The following is a 17,885-nucleotide window of genomic DNA, read 5'->3' on the forward strand; positions in this document are numbered from 1 at the left end:
TTACTTTTATGCAGTCTTAAATATTTTACCAGATTTATTTATACAGAAAAACATTTTATCGGATTTATTATACAGAAAATGCTAATAAATTGAATAGGATTGCAAAAGAAAAGTGAAGTTTTTTATTTATCTAGATAGTGATTTTTCTTGATGGTAACACAATGAGGTGAGTGCTATTAAAGCTTTTTCCTCCTGTGGTTGCATCCTAGACCTAATTTAGAACGTGTCACATCAAAATGAATATCACCATTGTGAGTGGGTCTCGGATGGCCTGCATGTTTTTCTGTAGTCTCACCTTGAGGCCCTGCTTTGCTTGACCATTTGACCATTTGTGGTTGATTTCCATCCATGTGTTTAGGTGATGATATTTGAACTGGCTTACCATGTGCAGTCATTCCTCTGTGAGCACAACAAGCCCCCTCCCAAGTCTTTTCATGAAGAAATGCTGGAAAGGCGGGCTCAGGAGGAGCAACGGAGGCAGTTAGAGGCCAAGCGGAAAGAGGAAGAGGAGGTGAGACCCTTGTCGCCGCGGTGTCCGGCCCGGAGGACTGCGAGCTCCTATAGGTTTTCCTCCGTCTCTACCTACTCACTTACTGGTATTTCTTTTAAGTTTTGCTCAGCATTTGATCCAAGAATCATGGATTCATGTGAAAGAAGGCCCTAAGAGTAACCAAGAAATAAATACTATGAGTGATTCCCTCCCAACAGATATCAATGCTACCCCTAGAACGCTTAGTCCAGGTTTTTAAATAAGAGAAAAAGGAAGTTGGCTTAACCAAACTTCTGGTGCTCTTTCTGTGCTTGTAAAGCTGTGCAGGAGTTCAGAGGCTATTATCTTCTTCCCTCTGTGGGACAAGTATCTCATGTCCAAATGAGTAGCCAAAGCCAGAGACTGAACGTCTTTTTTGTTCATTAACCATTTTTACTTTTTCTTAATTTGCATATGGATGTATACTGCTGTGTTATTTTAAAAATCCTTTAATCAGAGTTAATACATGTATCTAAATTTCCTTCCTGATTTTTAAGTTTTTTTTTCCTTCTATTTAGCCTTTTAATAAACTTATCTAGAACTTATTTTGATGTGGGTTGTAAAAATGAGGGTGTGAGTTTTTCTTTTTTCCCAGTCATTTTCCTAACACATTTATTAAGTAATCATTCATTTTTAAGTGATTTGTAATAATTCCTTTAAAGTGTATTTTATCTACTCATTTATACTAAGTTCTACTTGTGAATTGTCTCTTTTGTTCAATTCATGTTTTTATCTTGAGTCTCTACAGCACTCTTTGAGTTATTGTATCTTTATAACGTTTGACTGTCTAAGTCAGGACCCCTGTCCCTTCATCCCTTCATCCTTCATTCTTTTTTTTTTTTTCTGTTGGCTATTCTCACAGATAAGTTATAGGATTGCTTTCTCAAAATCAAAACAAAACAAAGCCTGTGGAATTTTGAGTAAAATTGCACTAAACTTATGTATTCATTTAGGAAGAATTAACATTATGACAGTGTTCAGACTTCCTATCCAGGAATGTTTTTCCATTTATTTTTATCTCTCAGTGAGGCTTTTTAGTTTTCTTCCCTTAGGTGTTGCAATTACTTGTAGGGTTTTGTTTTTCCTGCTTTTCTTAGGTTCTTATTCTTGGTTCTTTTTTCCTGCTTCATTTTGTTCATCCTTTACTTATGTTAACACTGTCTTTGTGGGTTCCGTTCATTTTTTTCCTCAATATTTATTTATTTGGCTGTGCCAGGTCTTAGTTGCGGCATGAGGGATTTTTGTTTGTTTGTTTGTTTTTGGGGTTTTTTTTGGTTTCAGCATGCGGGATCTAGTTCCCTGACTAGGGATCGAACCTGGGCCCCCTGCACTGGGAGCACGGAGTCTTAACCACTGGACCACCAGGGAAATCCCGGTTCCATTCATTTTGTTACTGCTTATCTCCTATTTAATTGCGTAGCCTAGTTACCATTTAGGGTTTAAAGTTCCTTATTGTTGTCATTGTTCTTAGGCAGACACATTTTTACTAGAAGATAAGGATATTTAACAGACTTGTTTTGGTGTCCTACTATAACTACCTGTAAGTTTTGGGTATGCTTTATATTATTGCTGTAATAGTTTTTGGTGAGTTTCTCAATAGTTTTGATATTTAAAACCTGGAATTTTAGGCAGCTCATAAAAAACATTATTTTTCTCTACCTAAAATTCAGAATCATTTGAGTAATAGCTACATGAGTCAAATGGATAGAGATCAAAATGCCACTTTTAATACTCAGAAAACTGATTGGGGAATGCACCTGAAGGTCTGTGGCTTGTGGGTGTGCACCCAGCTCAGCCCACCTCCACCCAGCGGCCTGGCCGACAGTAGGCGCAAGTGCATGTTCTCTGCAGACAGGCAGGTATCAAAGAGGAGGGTCTCAGTCAAGTGTGGGGAGAAGTGAGCGGCCCATGGTGTTGCTGCAGTTAAAGTCCCTCCACATTGGGAATCCCCTAGCGGTCCAGTAGTTAGGACTCCGTGCTTCCAAAAAAAGTCCGTCCACATAGAAATGGGGAGTACGTGTCCCTCCCCACAGTCTTCACACCCATTTAAGTGGGAAGCCTATTGCCTAAGAACTCTAATAAAACTGACGTAACTACAGTTTGTACTAAGGTTCTAGATATTCAGATCTCTTAGGAGATGAGAGCTTGAATTACTGAAATTCAAAAGATTTTTTGTGATTACAGAATTCGTATGTTGTATGGGTTTCAGAGATCAGCATTTGATGGCAGTATGATTTATTTCAGCAACGTGAAATCCTTCATGAGATTCAGAGAAGGAAAGAAGAGATAAAAGAAGAGAAAAAAAGGAAAGAAATGGCTAAGCAGGTACTCTAGCAATTCTGCCATACTCGAATAGTTTACATTTTGCTAAACATAAAACCTTTTTATTTCCATTGATGATATTTGAATTATTGTATCTTTATAATGTTTGAATATCTGAGAAGTCAGGACCCCTGTCCTTCATTCTTCATTATTCTTTTTCCTTCATTATTCTTTTTCCCCTCCTTTGTTAGTATCAGTAGTAAAGCTTAAAATGAAGCACTAAAAAGTCCCCCAAATATCATTCATTATATATTTTAGATTCTCCAAATAAGTAGCAAAACTTAGAGTTGTATGTTATCTGTAGATGTCTTTGGCTTACATAACCACAGTAGTTTATCAAAAGAGTTGAAGGACAGAGGAGATTGAAGTTTTGATAATCAACCCAGACTGGAATTATTAATACTTGGAAAACAAAACTATTTGTTCATACAGAAGAGTGAATGGAAACCACATGGATCTCCCTGAGATTTCATTCAGTGATGGAAAAGAAGGATTCAACAGATCTGGTTTAAAAAGCAGGGGTGGAAAAGGATAAAGTCCTTTTTCCTATATTTTTCCTGAGTCCCACTCAATCAAAAACCAGCTACACATGTTTGGAGAAATCCAGAGACAATTTTGCTCATTCTCTTTTAGAGAAATATGGCATTAAACTTAAGGGAAGCAATGAGGTGCGGTGGGTGGAGGCACTGATGTGCAGGTAAGCAGCACCTGGCTGAAAGCTTTGGCTTTTTTTACTGCCTGGCTCTGCGACCTTGACAGATGACACTCTCCGAGGCTCATTTTCCTCACCCCTTAAGACGGCACAGATAATGCCTTCCTTTCTGTCTTATGTAATTATTCCCACAGACAAATGTACTGCCCTTTGTGAACGTACAAAGCTGTATACAAATTTAAGGTGATATTACTGTTCCCACCAACTCTCCTATCTTACATCTGATCTGCCTTCCTGTCACTCACTCTGCTCTCTCCTTGTTTGTTTGTTTGTTTTTTACAGTGTTCAGAATAGTTTAATATTGGAGTCAAGATAGATAACAGAACAATACTAATTCTGTCAATAGACAGAAGACATAATGCAAACATAGACCCCTTCCACCCCATGTATATATAACTGATTTTTTGACTAAGGTACAAAGATAATTCTGGAGAAAGGATAGCCTTTTCAGCAAACGGTACTAGAACATTGTTTCTCTTTTCCATTATGGTTTATTATAGGATATTGAATCTGCTCTCTCTCTGAATGCCTCCTTCTGTTCATCTCTTGCTCTTCTCCCTAACTTTTCATGTATATTCCATGATTCTAAGCATTTTCGTTTATAAAACTCACATTCTCTTGAAACGGTAACCTGGCCTTCAGTTCTTGAACCAGTATATATTTGGACATTAAACTTTTAAAAGTTGAGTTCAACTTTATTACACTTGAAAACATTCAGCTTAAATAAGGTTTGCATTCTCTACATACTTATAATTATGTACCAGGATTGTCTTCCACTTATGACATATCTAAAGTAGGTTTTACTTTTCTTTTTTTAAGGAACGTTTAGAAATAGCTAGTTTGTCAAACCAAGATCATACCTCTAGGAAAGACCCAGGAGGACACAGAACAGCTGCCATTCTACATGGAGGCTCTCCTGACTTTATAGGAAATGGTAAACATCGGACCAACTCATCTGGAAGGTCTAGGTAAGTCCCTGAGGTTTCTGATCTGAAGGGATGAAAGATGTAGAAGAATTAAAACAACTTGTAGCGAAATTTGGTGGAATTGTCACATGATAGTTTTAATAACTTTTGCAGCGCCTGTATATCTTAATATATTAGTTAGCAATATGAAATGAAATTTTCATTTAACACTTTCCAAGTATCTTTCATGAAACCAGTTTTAGGGTTCATTCCCTTTTATAACAGTTACAACACTTGACAGTCTTGCCTCCAGTGCAGTTTGATCTGACTTTTAATGATCTAATTATTCAGTAAGTGATTTAAAAGCTTTTCTCTGTCAGAATCATCATCCAGTCAGATTTCACACTGTGTGTGTTTGCAGCCTGTAACTCCCTAGGTCCCACCACAGATGTGGGGGATACTCCAAAACAGGCACGCGTGTGGGAGATCCTTTACGTGAGGATGGGAGCCCCAGTTTGCTGTCAGGGCTCCCCTCCCTGTTGCTGCTGAGGACACTGGGCTTCCCTGTTACTGCAGGTGGGCTCCTGGGTTGTTCCCTGTCACCAGAGATGATATGAAAGGTACTATCTCTTCCTCCACATCCTTTTCCACCAAAGAATTGAGACTTTCCTGTCTATTTGCTGTGACCCGCTGTGGACCAGAAAGGAATTTTAGTACAGAATCCATTTGTGAGTAGGTGGGTGATTAAGTAGTATAGGTATTATAATTCAGCTTCTTTATGTGTTTAAACTATCTCTTGTGAGAATCTAAGCAGCACTTAAAACCAACATTTTCTTCTATAAAAAGAAACATTTTAGGTACCAAATTAAAAGCTTATATAATCTTTTGGGTTACAGTTTGTTTATACGAAGGAATCATTTCAGTTCTTTCCCTAATTATCTACTTAAAAAAAAAATCAGCTCAGAAATTATTTTGATATTAACATTTAACCACCTACTGTTAAGGTGAACTAAGTCTTTTCTTGAATGCAGTTTCTGGTAACAATTCCTTTTTAAGGTTATAACTCCTTGCACCAATTTAGATTGTTTTTGCAACTGGGCTTCCATTAGGCAACATAGTTTGAAGTTGTCAGAGTATTTCAGTAGGAAATAATTGACAGATTCCTACTGTGTTAGAAACAGTGGAAATAAATCAATGCCATGAATAAGGATGTATAAAAAACAATTTTTTTAATTTAAACATTTCCATTTTTGCGGCTAACTGTAGACAGCGGGTCCAAGATTAGACTTGGCTTTTGAGATCAGAGATTATTAGCAAGTTTATTCAAGGAAGGATGGGAACTTCTCTCCCTCCTTGACATAGGTAGAACTTTTCATGTAGTGCTTGTAGAGGGCCATTTGTATGTCTTGGATAAAATGTGACATTCCATGAGCATCCAAGAAGAAATCTTTTTCGTTTCTTTGTTTATTTGTTTGTTTTTTGTTTTTTTGGTACGTGGGCCTCTCACTGCTGTGGCCTCTCCCGCTGCGGAGCACAGGCTCCGGATGCGCAGGCCCAGCGGCCATGGCTCACGGGCCCAGCCGCTCCGCGGCATGCAGGATCCTCCTGGACCGGGGCACAAACCAGTGTCCCCGGCATCGGCAGGCGGACCCTCAACCACTGCGCCACCAGGGAAGCCCAAGAAATCATTTTTATGTATCGTTTGCCAACGTTGTTGTACAAACCTGCATGAACTCTGGCACTGTGTTGGCTACCGACTAGAAAAGAATGAATATTTCTTAAAATACAGTTTACATGCTTCTTCAGTTAAGAAATAAAAAGTCTTTGAGGGCTTCCCTGGTGGCGCAGTGGTTGAGAGTCCGCCTGCCGATGCAGGGGGCACGGGTTTATGCCCCGGTCCGGGAAGATCCCACATGCCACGGAGCAGCTGGGCCCGTGAGCCATGGCCGCTGAGCCTGCGCGTCCAGAGCCTGTGCTCCGAAATGGGAGGGGCCACAACAGTGAGAGGCCCACATACCGCAGAAAAACAAACAAACAAAAAAAGTCTTTGATATACTGAAGTACCTCATGGCATACTCATGATTCTTTTTCTTCCTTGCTATTCACTAGTCTTTGAGTTGGAAAGCCAAAGGAAATAACCAGAGTGTTCCATTTTATTCTTTCAGTTAGTAGATACATTTGATAGAGTTAGTAGAGATGGCCTTGACATCACTGTTGTCAGCAGGCATTATTCGAATGGGCTGTGACTAAAAACAGTACAATCTAGAACCAGATACTTAATGAGCACTTACTAAAGGTCAGACACTGTTCTGAGTCCTGGGGAGTCAATAAGCAAGATCAAGAAGGACGCTGGTTTCATGGAGCTTATATTCTAGTTGGAGGAGACTGTCCACGAACAAGCAAGAAAATGTCAGATAGTGACTAGCGCTCTGCAGAGAATTTAAATAGGCTGTCTTGAAGAAAGACTGGATGGCTACTTTAGATTGGAGTCCAAGGATTGGATCCTGAGTGACAGAAGGATGGTGGCTTTCGACTGGGGGGGCACAGATACCAGATCTGGATGATGGAACGGAGCCAGCTGTTCGGGTAAAGAGCAGCTGGTGCAGAAGACCCGAAGCCAGCCTGGTCTTGTGCTGCCCAGAGCTCATCAAACAGGGCAGCGTGGCCAGAATGAGCGGGCATGGAGACAGTGGTTCAAGGGGGCGGCAGGGGTGTGTCACGGAGGGCTCTGTTGGTCGGGTCAGGAGTTTAGGTGCAATGAGCAGCCATTCGGGGTTTTAAAGAGGAATAAGATACCATCTGATCCACGCTGAGTGAAGTTCTTCCTGGCTGCCCGTGGAGAATGGAGAACAGGAGAGCAACAGTAGAGGAACAGTTTGCACATCATGCTTCATACTACTCTCCCCCTCCCTTAGCCTCTGCACGGCAGCCACGCTCATCTTCCAGGCCCTCGCGCACACCAAGCTCCTTCCCATCTCAGGGCCTCTTCCAGTCACTCTGCCTGCTACGCTCTCCCTGGGGCACTTTGCATGGCTGACTCCTTATCTTTCGGTTCTCCACTCACAAGTGACCTCAGACGCCTTCCCTGAGCACCCCCCACACTCCGCTCCCCTGCTTAGTCACTTGTTCTCCACTTCCCTGTTTTAAGTTTCTCCATAGCAGTTACTGCTAACTGAACTTCATATACATTTGTTTGCTTTTTTATTGTCTTTATCCTTTCATGACAATGTCAAGTTCATGCGAGCAAGGACCTCATCTGTGTTTCCCTCAGGTCCTGGAACAGTGCCTGGGAGAGACAGAGTAGGTGCTCAATAAATGTCTGATGAAGGGAGGGAGGGGGTCAGGAAGGATGATAGAAAGGGACAGACTGTCTTTTTGGCACTTGTAGGGTCTGCAGCCTCTTCAACCAGGGTGACTCAGCTTTTCTTTTTATGTGGGCATATCAAAAATCAGTAAGGCTTTATTTAATGAAAGGTTTCCACTGCGTAAAACAAGAGAAAGAGAACAGAAAACCACTCACTGTTCTAGTGGAAAGAGCTTAAAGGCCTGATACTCAAAGGCCAGCCCCCTTGGCCCAGCTTTTCACGGATGTGTTTTTGTCTTTGTTGAACAGCTTTATTTTCTGTGTCCTTAAGGTTGTCTTTTTTCTCCCTTGAAGGATTTACCTTTTATTTTTTTTCAAATTGAGGTAACATTCAAATAATATAAAACTAACCATTTTAAAGTGTCAGTTTAAACTAACCATTCAGTGTCAAGCTGTCTTTTGTAAATGCAGACATAGTTCTCTCCTGCCTTCTTCCCAGGGATGTTATATCTCATAAATGGGCACTTTGAACTTTTTAGGAGAAGCAAAAAAAGAAAAAAAAATTCTATAAAGTAGTTCATGGTAGAGGATTATTTTCACCGTTTCAGACTTGCCTTCTGTGCAGGTTACTAAAGTGCAGCCCAGAATCTAGGATACATCACCCATTTTCACCAAGAAACAGCATCAGGTTGTCTGGTAGTTTGTTTTCCTGATTTTGACACCAGGTGTGGTAACTGCTGGCTATTCCTCCTTACAGAGAAGAGATAATTAAGGGTATAAGTGTTACCCAGCTGGGTTCTTGGACTCTTTAATCAATAGAAATTGATACGAGGCCAGATGAGAAATTCAGGCAAGGCTTTATTGGGACTCGTGCTATATAGCACATGGGAGCAAAAACAAATAACAGGTGCCCTTGCTCTGTCTCTGAGATGGGGAGGGCAAGCTGGTGCCTTAAATGGGGGGAGGGTAGGGGCAGACCCCTGGGTTGGGCCAGAGGGGTGACCTGGGTGGTCGACCCCACCCCCTTGGTGGTGCTGTGTGCAGGGTGCATGCTCAGTACCCTGCTTTGCTGCCAACACCTCAGAAGTGGCAGTTGGGTTTTTGGTCTTTTTGTATCTTGTTGTTCATAATTTGCCCCAAGGGGGCATGCACACAGTTATTTTTAGTCCCTTATAGTTTCTTTGTATTCTGTTGCTCTAGGAGACGTGTTTGTCCAGGTGAAAGCACTGCAGCAAAGGGTCCCAGGTCCCAGCCTGTCTCCTAAGTATAAGACATGGGCTGGGGAGCCGCTCAAGTATTAAGGATGTGGGTAGGGGAAGAGGGAATCCTTGATACATCTCTCCACACTTGTGAGCCTCCACTGTTCACAGTCTCTCCAGTTGGCTCCATGGAGGCATATACTGGTTCATTTCAAATAAAGCAATGTCAGCAATTCTTACTAACTTTATGTCCACAGAGCTGCCTGGAGTTTCAAATTGGGGGACCAAGAGCTAGAGTTTTCTGTGGCATCTTGGTGAGTTAGGCGGGAAGGTGAGACTACCCTAGCCCCCTGTGTCTCATCTGAGATCTCCCTTTTTCTGTCCCATCCCAACCATCTACACCATTGACCATGTTGGCAGAGCAGTCTTTTGGGTGGGAGTCTGATTCTCAAGTCCCTAGTAGACAAATTGCTTCCTCTTTTCTTGCTACTTGGCTTTTTAAAAAATCATATTTTCTTCTTATTTGAGGTATCAAGGTCGTAGATGCCTAATTTAGTCTTCTAAAATTGAACTGTGTCTAATTATCTGTTCTTTACAAAACCCAGTTAATGTTATTTGGCAATTTTGTTTAAAACACCCTTTATCCTGTGTACTGCCACAGCTACTGGGAAAAACTGATAACATGGGTGATATTTCTAATGATATTGCAAACCCCCATGAACATTCCATAATCTAGAATTAATCATTGGCAATGACGGGACTTCCCTGGTCGTCCAGTGGTAAAGAATCCAGCTTCCAATGCAGGGGATGCGGGTTCCATCCCTGGTTAGGGAACTAAGATCCCACATGCTGCGGGGCAACTAAGCCCACACACCACAGCTACTGAGCCCGCACACCTCAACTAGAGAGCCCACATGCCACAAACTACAGAGCCCACATGCCCTGGATCCTTTGCGCCACAACTAGAGAGAAGCCCATGTGCCGCAGCGAAAGACCCCGTGTGCAGCAACGAAAGACCCCGTGTGCCACAACTAAGGCCCGACGCAGCCAAAAATAAATAATAAATAAATCTTTAAAAAAAAAATCATTGGCAATGGCACCAGTGTTAATTGCTTCTAAATACCATTTGCTTGCATTGGGATGGCTATTTCTGCTGGAGTTTAGGAGCTGTTTTACTTATTAATGGATTAGGTTCCAGAAGGTTGTTCTGAACCCAATTCTGATGAGTCCAAAGCAGCCAGTATGAGCCTCCAATATGTACACATTTTTGGGTGAAAACAGGAAACGTCAGTGACATTGGACTTCTTTGTTCCTTCTCTTCAAACTCTCTGTGATTTACTTTTTATCCTTCAGAATTGTTCCTGCTGTCAGTATATCCCATGTGGCATGTACCACATTTGTCCTTTTCTTGACACTTTCACTTTTAAAATGATCTCTGGGTTTGTTTTCAATCCTAATGATACATCTTTTCTTACTAGAACTCTTAACATTCTCACTGGGTTTGTACTTAACGGTCATGATGGGGTGATTAATAGTCTAAAATGCCTTAAAATCAAGCATTTACACACTGTAAACTAAAGAACATAGAGGAGTTAGACTAAAGTGACTATTAGCACCATCTGTTGGAGGGGGCAAAGCTCATGTAGAGGTGCTTCTGGATCATTTATTATATGTTAATAAGTCTAGCACATCATTTTAAACCCTCACTCTTATCGTTTTCTCTATAAATTTCAGTATGCCCAGCGTTGCACAAATAACTTGAGAAGTCAAAATTTAAACAGAGCTACAGTGTATTTAGTCATACCCTGGTATTTGGAATTTGTGGACACACATGTGGTATGAGAGACTCAAGTCATAACAGGTCTTGTCAGCAGTGTGGGCAGGTGTTGGCGGGGGAAGGTGTATAGGATTGAAGGTGATGAGACCAGTTAATAATGGGGTATTTCTTGTATCCAGGAGAAATTTGGTGATGTCCTGAACAGGGCAGGGGAATTGGAGAAGAGAGGCTGATACTTGGGGATCAGTTAGGTGCAGGAGATCTAGGAGCTCAGGGAGACATGCGCATTTTTGACTAGTGAGACAGAATGGATGACTATGCCACCAACCACAAAGGAAAAAGGAACCAAGGGGAAAAATCAGATTGAAAGTGGGTAGGAGGGAGGTGGCAGCTTGATTGACTTCGCAGTGCCATGAAGAGTAAATAGAAGGGGCAGACATGGAGACAGCAAGTGTAGAAGTTTGAAAATGAAAAACAAGACGGGGCATGGGATTGAGGGAGAGTAGAATGGACATGGGAAAGATACATAGGCTGAGGGAAGGAGCCGATATAGAGGAACAGATTGAACATACAGGAGAGAGGGACTAACTGATGGTGCAGGGTCCCAGAGGAGACTGTAGGGATGGAACTGAGGACAGGGCAGCTGTCCTTCCTTACAGTCCGGGAAGAAGAAAAAATGGGGCAGATGCCAAGTAACTTTCTAGGTGGACCCACAGAAAGTGTGGGCTTCACTGCTCATTTCTTCATGTTCTCAGTGAAAGTGGAGGTCAATATCACGCTCAGAGTGAGAGGGCTGCTTCCTAGAGATCAGAGCATTTCTTCCAAGTGTCCGATCCTGACCATCAAGAGCTCTCTCCCTTGCCTCATCCCTGCAAAGCTCTCCCGATTTACTCGTTATATTTGCATTATAATCTAGCTTCCCAGCTATTGCTTCCCACTCAGAAAAAAAAGTAGAAAAAGGGAAAGAGAAGAAGAGGGGTTGGGCTTTGAGTGTTTTGAAGAAGTCGTGAAGGGGAAGAGCAGAGACCAGAAAGAGAATGAATGAGCATTCAATAGTGGGAAGCCCAGTTGGTGATCAGGAATTTGTAGTGCTCCAAGCCCGCCATTTTGCAGGTTTCTCCAGATGTGTGTGTGCACGAGATGTGGGGTCAACATGGAATAGAGCTAAATCACTGCTGTAGAACTTCTGAGATGATGGAAATGTTCTCGATCAATGCTGCCCAATATGGTAGCCACTAGCCACTTGAGGCTGAGTACAAACATACCTCAGAGATGTTGTGGGAACAGACCACCACAATAAAGCAAGTCACATGAATTTTTGGTTTCCCAGTGCATATAAAAGTCATGCTTACACTATGCTGTGGTCTATTAAGTGTGCAATTGCATTATATTTTTAAAAAAACAATGTACATACCTTAATTTAAAAATACTTTTTTGTTGAAAAATGCTAATAAACAGCATCTGAGCCTTCAGTGAGTCGTAGTAGTAACTGATCACAGATCACCAAAGCAAATATAATAAAAATGAAAAAGTTTGAAATATTGCAAGAATTACCACAACGTGACACAGAGACATGAAGTAAGCAAATGCTGTTGGAAAAATGGAGCTGTTAGACTTGCTTAATGCAAGGTTGCCGCAAACCTTCAATCTAAAAAAAAAAAAAAGCCACAGATGCTTTGAAGTTCAATAAAGCCAAGTACAATAAAATGAGGTATCTCTGTACTTAAGTGTGCCTATTGCAGTTGAAGAGCTGAATTTTTCATTTAATTGAGTTTGAATTGAATTTAAGTAGCCACATGTGGCTAGTGGCTACCATACTGGGCAGCACAGGTGTAGAGCACAGGGGTTTGTAGAGTTCATGTGGGGAAGGCTCAATGGCGAGTGGGGGCTTGGACAGCTTTCCCATTAGCACCTTCAGCTCAGTTCCCAGCAGAGACAGATGTTGGACAGTGAGTGGGCTAGTAAGCAGGAAGAAATGGAGGGGCAAGAATTTCCTGTGTTAATCTTAAAGAAAAAAAATCGTTGTCCAAATTTATTTTTAAGGCGAGAACGTCAGTATTCTGTGTGTAGTAGTGAAGATTCTCCTGGCTCTTGTGAAATCCTGTATTTCTCTATGGGTAGTCCTGATCAGCTCATGGTGCACAAAGGGAAATGTATTGGTGAGTAAACTAGCTAAACTCATTTAAATTATTCTAATGACGGAAGTTAATCATGAAGGAATGGGGTAGAATAGATGCCGCGTCGTCTACACCAGCGCGGTCCAAGGAAGACTCTTTAAGCTGATAGTCAACCTAGCTCCTGTTCCTGATGACTAGAAGAAGTCACTCAGGTTTCCCCTTCTGTAAAATGGAAATAAAAACCCAGGCTCTTGGCAATATCGTTAGCAGAAAGGTAATTTAAAATTTGCCGTCGTTAGAATTAGCCAAGCTTTTCAAAACCAGAATGGTTGAAATATTATGAATCAGTAGAATTTTGCATCTTGTGCATCTGTTGCTGATAAAATATGTGTAACAAGATGAGTTCTAATGCCTATGATCTTTAATGGTCAAGTCTCATTTTCTTAATTTGCTGTCCACCTGCTTAGCGTTTTCCTGCTTGGCATACTGTACCAGACCAGGAAAACCACTTTATTTTCTATGTGTTTTATTTAGCAGTTTAGCCATCTTATTTAGCAGGTGGCTATTTGGAGGGAATCTCATTCAGCAATTTGCTATTTGAATTGTTTATATTAAAATCAAGTTTTCAGTATCTACTTCCTTTGCCCTAAATGTACATGATCTTTTATCAGTCATACAGATACAGCCACTAATTGGTGTAGGGATCACTTGCATATGGTGAATTTGACAATCAAGTTCAATTTTCAATCCCATGAGTATTCTTACCCGAGCTAACAGGTAGCTAAATTACCTAGATCAAGTTTGCTTTCTTTCGTTATCTTTTCCCTTCCTCTTTGAGGAGGTATAAATAAACAGGGGAGTTGTCCGGGAGAGGGCAGCAGGTGGAGGGAGAAGAAATCAAGCATCTGAAGAGTCTGTGATCTGGACACTCAACCTTGGCTGACTGAGGCTGCCTGGACCATGCAGGATTCTGCACATACGCAGAGCCTGCCCTGTTCAGACACAGCAACTGTTTGGGCAGGCTTAAGACCTTGATAGAGATGCTTGGCTTTGGTCCTGAGACTGTCCTTGACTCTGAGGCATTTCCAACTCATGAATTGGCAACATAAAACTCACAACTTTTAATAATCTGGGGAAATCAGGAAGGCAAATTAATCCAACTGCTTATTACCTTACCTTTGTCTCCTAGTCTCACTGGTACTCATTAGACAGATTCACCTTACTTAATACCCTCATGAGGAGACACTTTTGCAGCCTGAACTTTTTTTTTTATAAAACCACCAAGTAAATTATTTATTTTGTTTTCTCATGACGGGTCTAGTTTTTAAAATATGTCCTGATTTTCTGAGAAATGTTTTTGTAAAAGATCAATAAATTAACATTTGCTTTAAAGCTGTTGGAACTAGAGGGAATCAAGAACTTCCCTAGATATTATTCCTTATATATTACAGCATTATAGAGGCTTCTGTATAAATGATCATCGGTAGCACATAGTAGAGTATCAGCCTGAGCTCTTTTGGTAACATTTTCCTTCAGCCTCACTGCAGTGTGTTCTTTTGTCCCTTTCATTATCCCCATCACACAAAAGTCACAAAAGGAGGGTGGCAATAATAGAACTATAATACAAAATAAAAACCCAACCAGCAACTATGAAATACCCACTTAGTCCCAGTTGGGGAGATAAATATTGCAAGACATTGTGCCATATAGTTCACGAATTTAATTAGGCTTTATGTAAATCACATCACATTCCGTCCCGTAAACGTTTACTATCGTGTGTCTCCAGCGTGTGCTGCATAGATCCAACATTCCACAGGTTGCTTCCTTTGATTGACACATTTTCAAACATTAGGGTTTTTTTTTTTCCCCTTAGCTGAGAATGTCAGGAATTATGACTAGCATAACAGATCATTTTAAATAAAATCTCTTAAATGGTCAGCATTTCTATGAAGTAAAACTGCTTCTCTAGGTGAGTTAGTTCAGCAACATTTCTCCAAAGTATTTTTGCCAAGACCACTTTGTCTTATGTATACAGGTTACTTCACTTTTCATTATGCAGATAATGTAGCATCATGGAGAACTATCAATATTATTTATATAGTAAGAGAAAAAGAATATGAGAAAAAGAAAAGAATATCAGTGGTTCTCAATTGGGGCGATTTTGTTCCCTAGGGGACATTAGGTGACATCTAGAGATATTTTTGATGATTAAGACTAGGGTAAGGGGTGCTACTGACATCTTGTGGATAGAGGCCAGGGATACTGCTGAATATCTTACAGTATACAAGTCAGCCCTCTTCAACAAAGGATTATCTGGTCCCAAATGTCAATAGTGCCCAGGGTGAGAAACCCTGTTATATATGCTACGATTTGGTAAATTAGGAAAAAAAAACAGGTAGAGGGAGCTAGAAGAGAAATAAAATGAAATGGTGATATTGTGGGTAATATTTTTCTCCACTTCCAATTTTTTGGTGATTTTCTATTATAGTCTTTAATAAAAATTTAGATTTTTGTAAGAAAATTTTTGGTGTTACAAAAATTGAGCTCTCTCAGGTATAGGTTGAAACCATATGCCTATCACTAAATGAATGTGTCTCTCTCACACGCTTCAAATTTAAACTGTCACGACTGGTTCCTTCCCTTGAAGCCATTGGCCAGTTTGTATTTACTGAGCATATTCACATTTTGTGTTTAGAAAATCATTGATGTATTCAAATTTCCAAGTTACTAAAACCTGTTCTCACTGTGTACACTCATCTGCATTGATGGAGCGTTCCTAGTTCCAAACACCTTCTATTACATTAGTTGGTATTTAGCAGCTGTGTGAGGGTTGCTGTACCACACCAGCAGGCGCGGTCATCAGAGGTGGACTGGTTATGAAAGTAACATCGTCAGTAACGGCTAGTAGAAGAAAACATTAGTCCGATACTAAGATCTCACTGTCGAATCTTGTCCCTTTGTAAAATTTAATATTTTAGAGTTCAGAGTATATTGTTAAATACCAAAACTTGGTTACAAAAGAGCATGTATTACATGAAATCACATTTTTCATAGTTAGTACGTGGTATCCATTGTTGAATGAATGATTGTCTATTCCCTCTTTTTTTTTTTTAAATGCCCACAGAAAATGTACCAGTGAAATTTAATTATATTTTCTTTCAATGTGCAGGCAGTGATGAGCAGCTTGGAAAATTAGTTTACAATGCTTTGGAAACAGCCACTGGCGGCTTTGTCTTGTTGTATGAGTGGGTTCTTCAATGGCAGAAAAAAATGGGTCCATTCCTTACCAGTCAAGAAAAAGAGAAGATTGATAAGTGCAAAAAGCAGGTAGGCATCCAAGATGGCTCACTGAGCAAAAGGACTAATCTCGAGCTTAAGGCGGTGACAAAACAAAATAGCTGTGCATTTCATTGGCCACCAAAGATGACCCAAAATGCTATGAGATCTGTTTAACCAGAGAGGGTGGTGGAAGACCATAAGTTTTCTCAGCCCCTGCTGCCTCTTTCAGAACTTCACAACACGGTCAAAACTTTTGCAGCTGCTTCTCAACCTCCTTTCTCAGCCCTTATTATTCCATTAATAGCTGTCTCTCCAACTGGGATTAAAGAGTACTTCATAACTGTGCTATTTGCAATCATTTGCATTTTCTCAGTTTTTTGAAATACTGCTTCACAACTGAATTTTTGGGGACTGGAGAATTTTATAGTTCTTTATAATACTGAGCTTAAGGAGAACATTTAATATTGCATATTGCAGTGTTACATAATAAAGGTTATAAAACAGTAGGTAAAGCATTGTGTTTGGAAATGTATGTGTATTTATGACAAAAAAAAAAAACCCTGGAAGTAAAGACACTGCAATCTTAACAGTTGTCTTTGGGTAGTGACCATAAAGATAAATTGTGGGGTTTTTCTTTTGTATTAGTACTTACTAAAATTTTGACAGTGAATCTTTATAATCAGGAAAACTTATTTTTAAATTAATGTTTCTTTTTTCTGGTGGCCACGTCGCAAAAGAAGTTGCTTTTGAACCTTGTCCATCTTTATGAACTTGTAGGTTGACCCTGTGGTTTAGGAGAGGACTCAGTTCAGGGCATATTCCTTCTCCTCTCCTTTGAAAGTGCATTTTCTATTAAATATTTCACTTCTAAAGTGAAACACTAGTTAATGCCTACCAACCCAGTTATCACCTTACTGGTTTTTTCCATACCAGATTCAAGGGGCAGAAACGGAATTCAACTCACTGGTAAAATTGAGCCATCCAAACATAGTTCGCTACTTTGCAATGAATCTCAAAGAGCAAGACGATTCCATTGTGGTGGACATTTTAGCGGAGCACACTAATGGGGTCTCCCTCTCGGCCCACCTAAGCCACTCGGGCCCTATCCCCGGGCATCAGCTTCGCAGGTACGCGACTCAGCTCTTGTCAGGCCTTGATTATTTGCACAGCAATTCCGTGGTGCACAAGGTTCTGAGTGCATCGAATGTCTTAGTGGATGCAGAGGGCACCATCAAGATTACAGACTACAGCATTTCTAAGCGCCTAGCGGACATTTGCAAGGAGGACGTGTTTGAGCAAACGCGGGTTCGTTTTAGTGACAGTGCCCTACCTTATAAAACGGGGAAGAAAGGGGATGTTTGGCGTCTTGGCCTTCTGCTGCTCTCCCTCAGCCAAGGACAGGAGTGTGAAGAGTACCCTGTGACCATCCCTAGTGACTTACCAGCTGACTTTCAAGATTTTCTAAAGAAGTGAGTATCATTGAGATTTCTCTCTAATTGCACTTTACTCCTATACTTTTGGTTGTGCTTGAATGTGCTAAACGTCTAAGTCATGTGTATAAGCTGAAAAGTGAACAGTATAAGAGTTAATTCTTTGTTCTCCCAATCCTTTCCCACCCACATATGTTCTGTTTTCTCACTTATATTTATCATTCCCATAACTCCTACATTCTTCTAAATTCACTTGGGCTCTTAATAGTAGGTTTTCAAACTACTTTTTGGGGACTGCCTGTTATACCCTA

The 17,885-nt window shown here is 40.7% G+C and overlaps 1 protein-coding gene across 1 annotated transcript in view; it reads left to right on the forward strand.

Annotated features, from left to right (window-relative positions):
- The window catches only part of EIF2AK4 (eukaryotic translation initiation factor 2 alpha kinase 4), a 114,375-nt gene that overhangs the window by 24,416 nt on the left and 72,074 nt on the right, over positions 1 to 17,885 (forward strand). Inside the window, exons 4-9 of the mRNA XM_060004978.1 lie at positions 359 to 511; positions 2,774 to 2,854; positions 4,383 to 4,531; positions 12,792 to 12,907; positions 16,035 to 16,192; positions 17,078 to 17,613. Of these exons, the coding sequence (XP_059860961.1) occupies positions 359 to 511; positions 2,774 to 2,854; positions 4,383 to 4,531; positions 12,792 to 12,907; positions 16,035 to 16,192; positions 17,078 to 17,613 (1,193 nt within the window). The remainder of the gene's footprint in view (positions 1 to 358; positions 512 to 2,773; positions 2,855 to 4,382; positions 4,532 to 12,791; positions 12,908 to 16,034; positions 16,193 to 17,077; positions 17,614 to 17,885) is intronic.

The sequence above is a fragment of the Delphinus delphis genome, chromosome 2, assembly GCF_949987515.2.
Source record: "Delphinus delphis chromosome 2, mDelDel1.2, whole genome shotgun sequence".
NCBI lineage: Eukaryota > Metazoa > Chordata > Mammalia > Artiodactyla > Delphinidae > Delphinus > Delphinus delphis.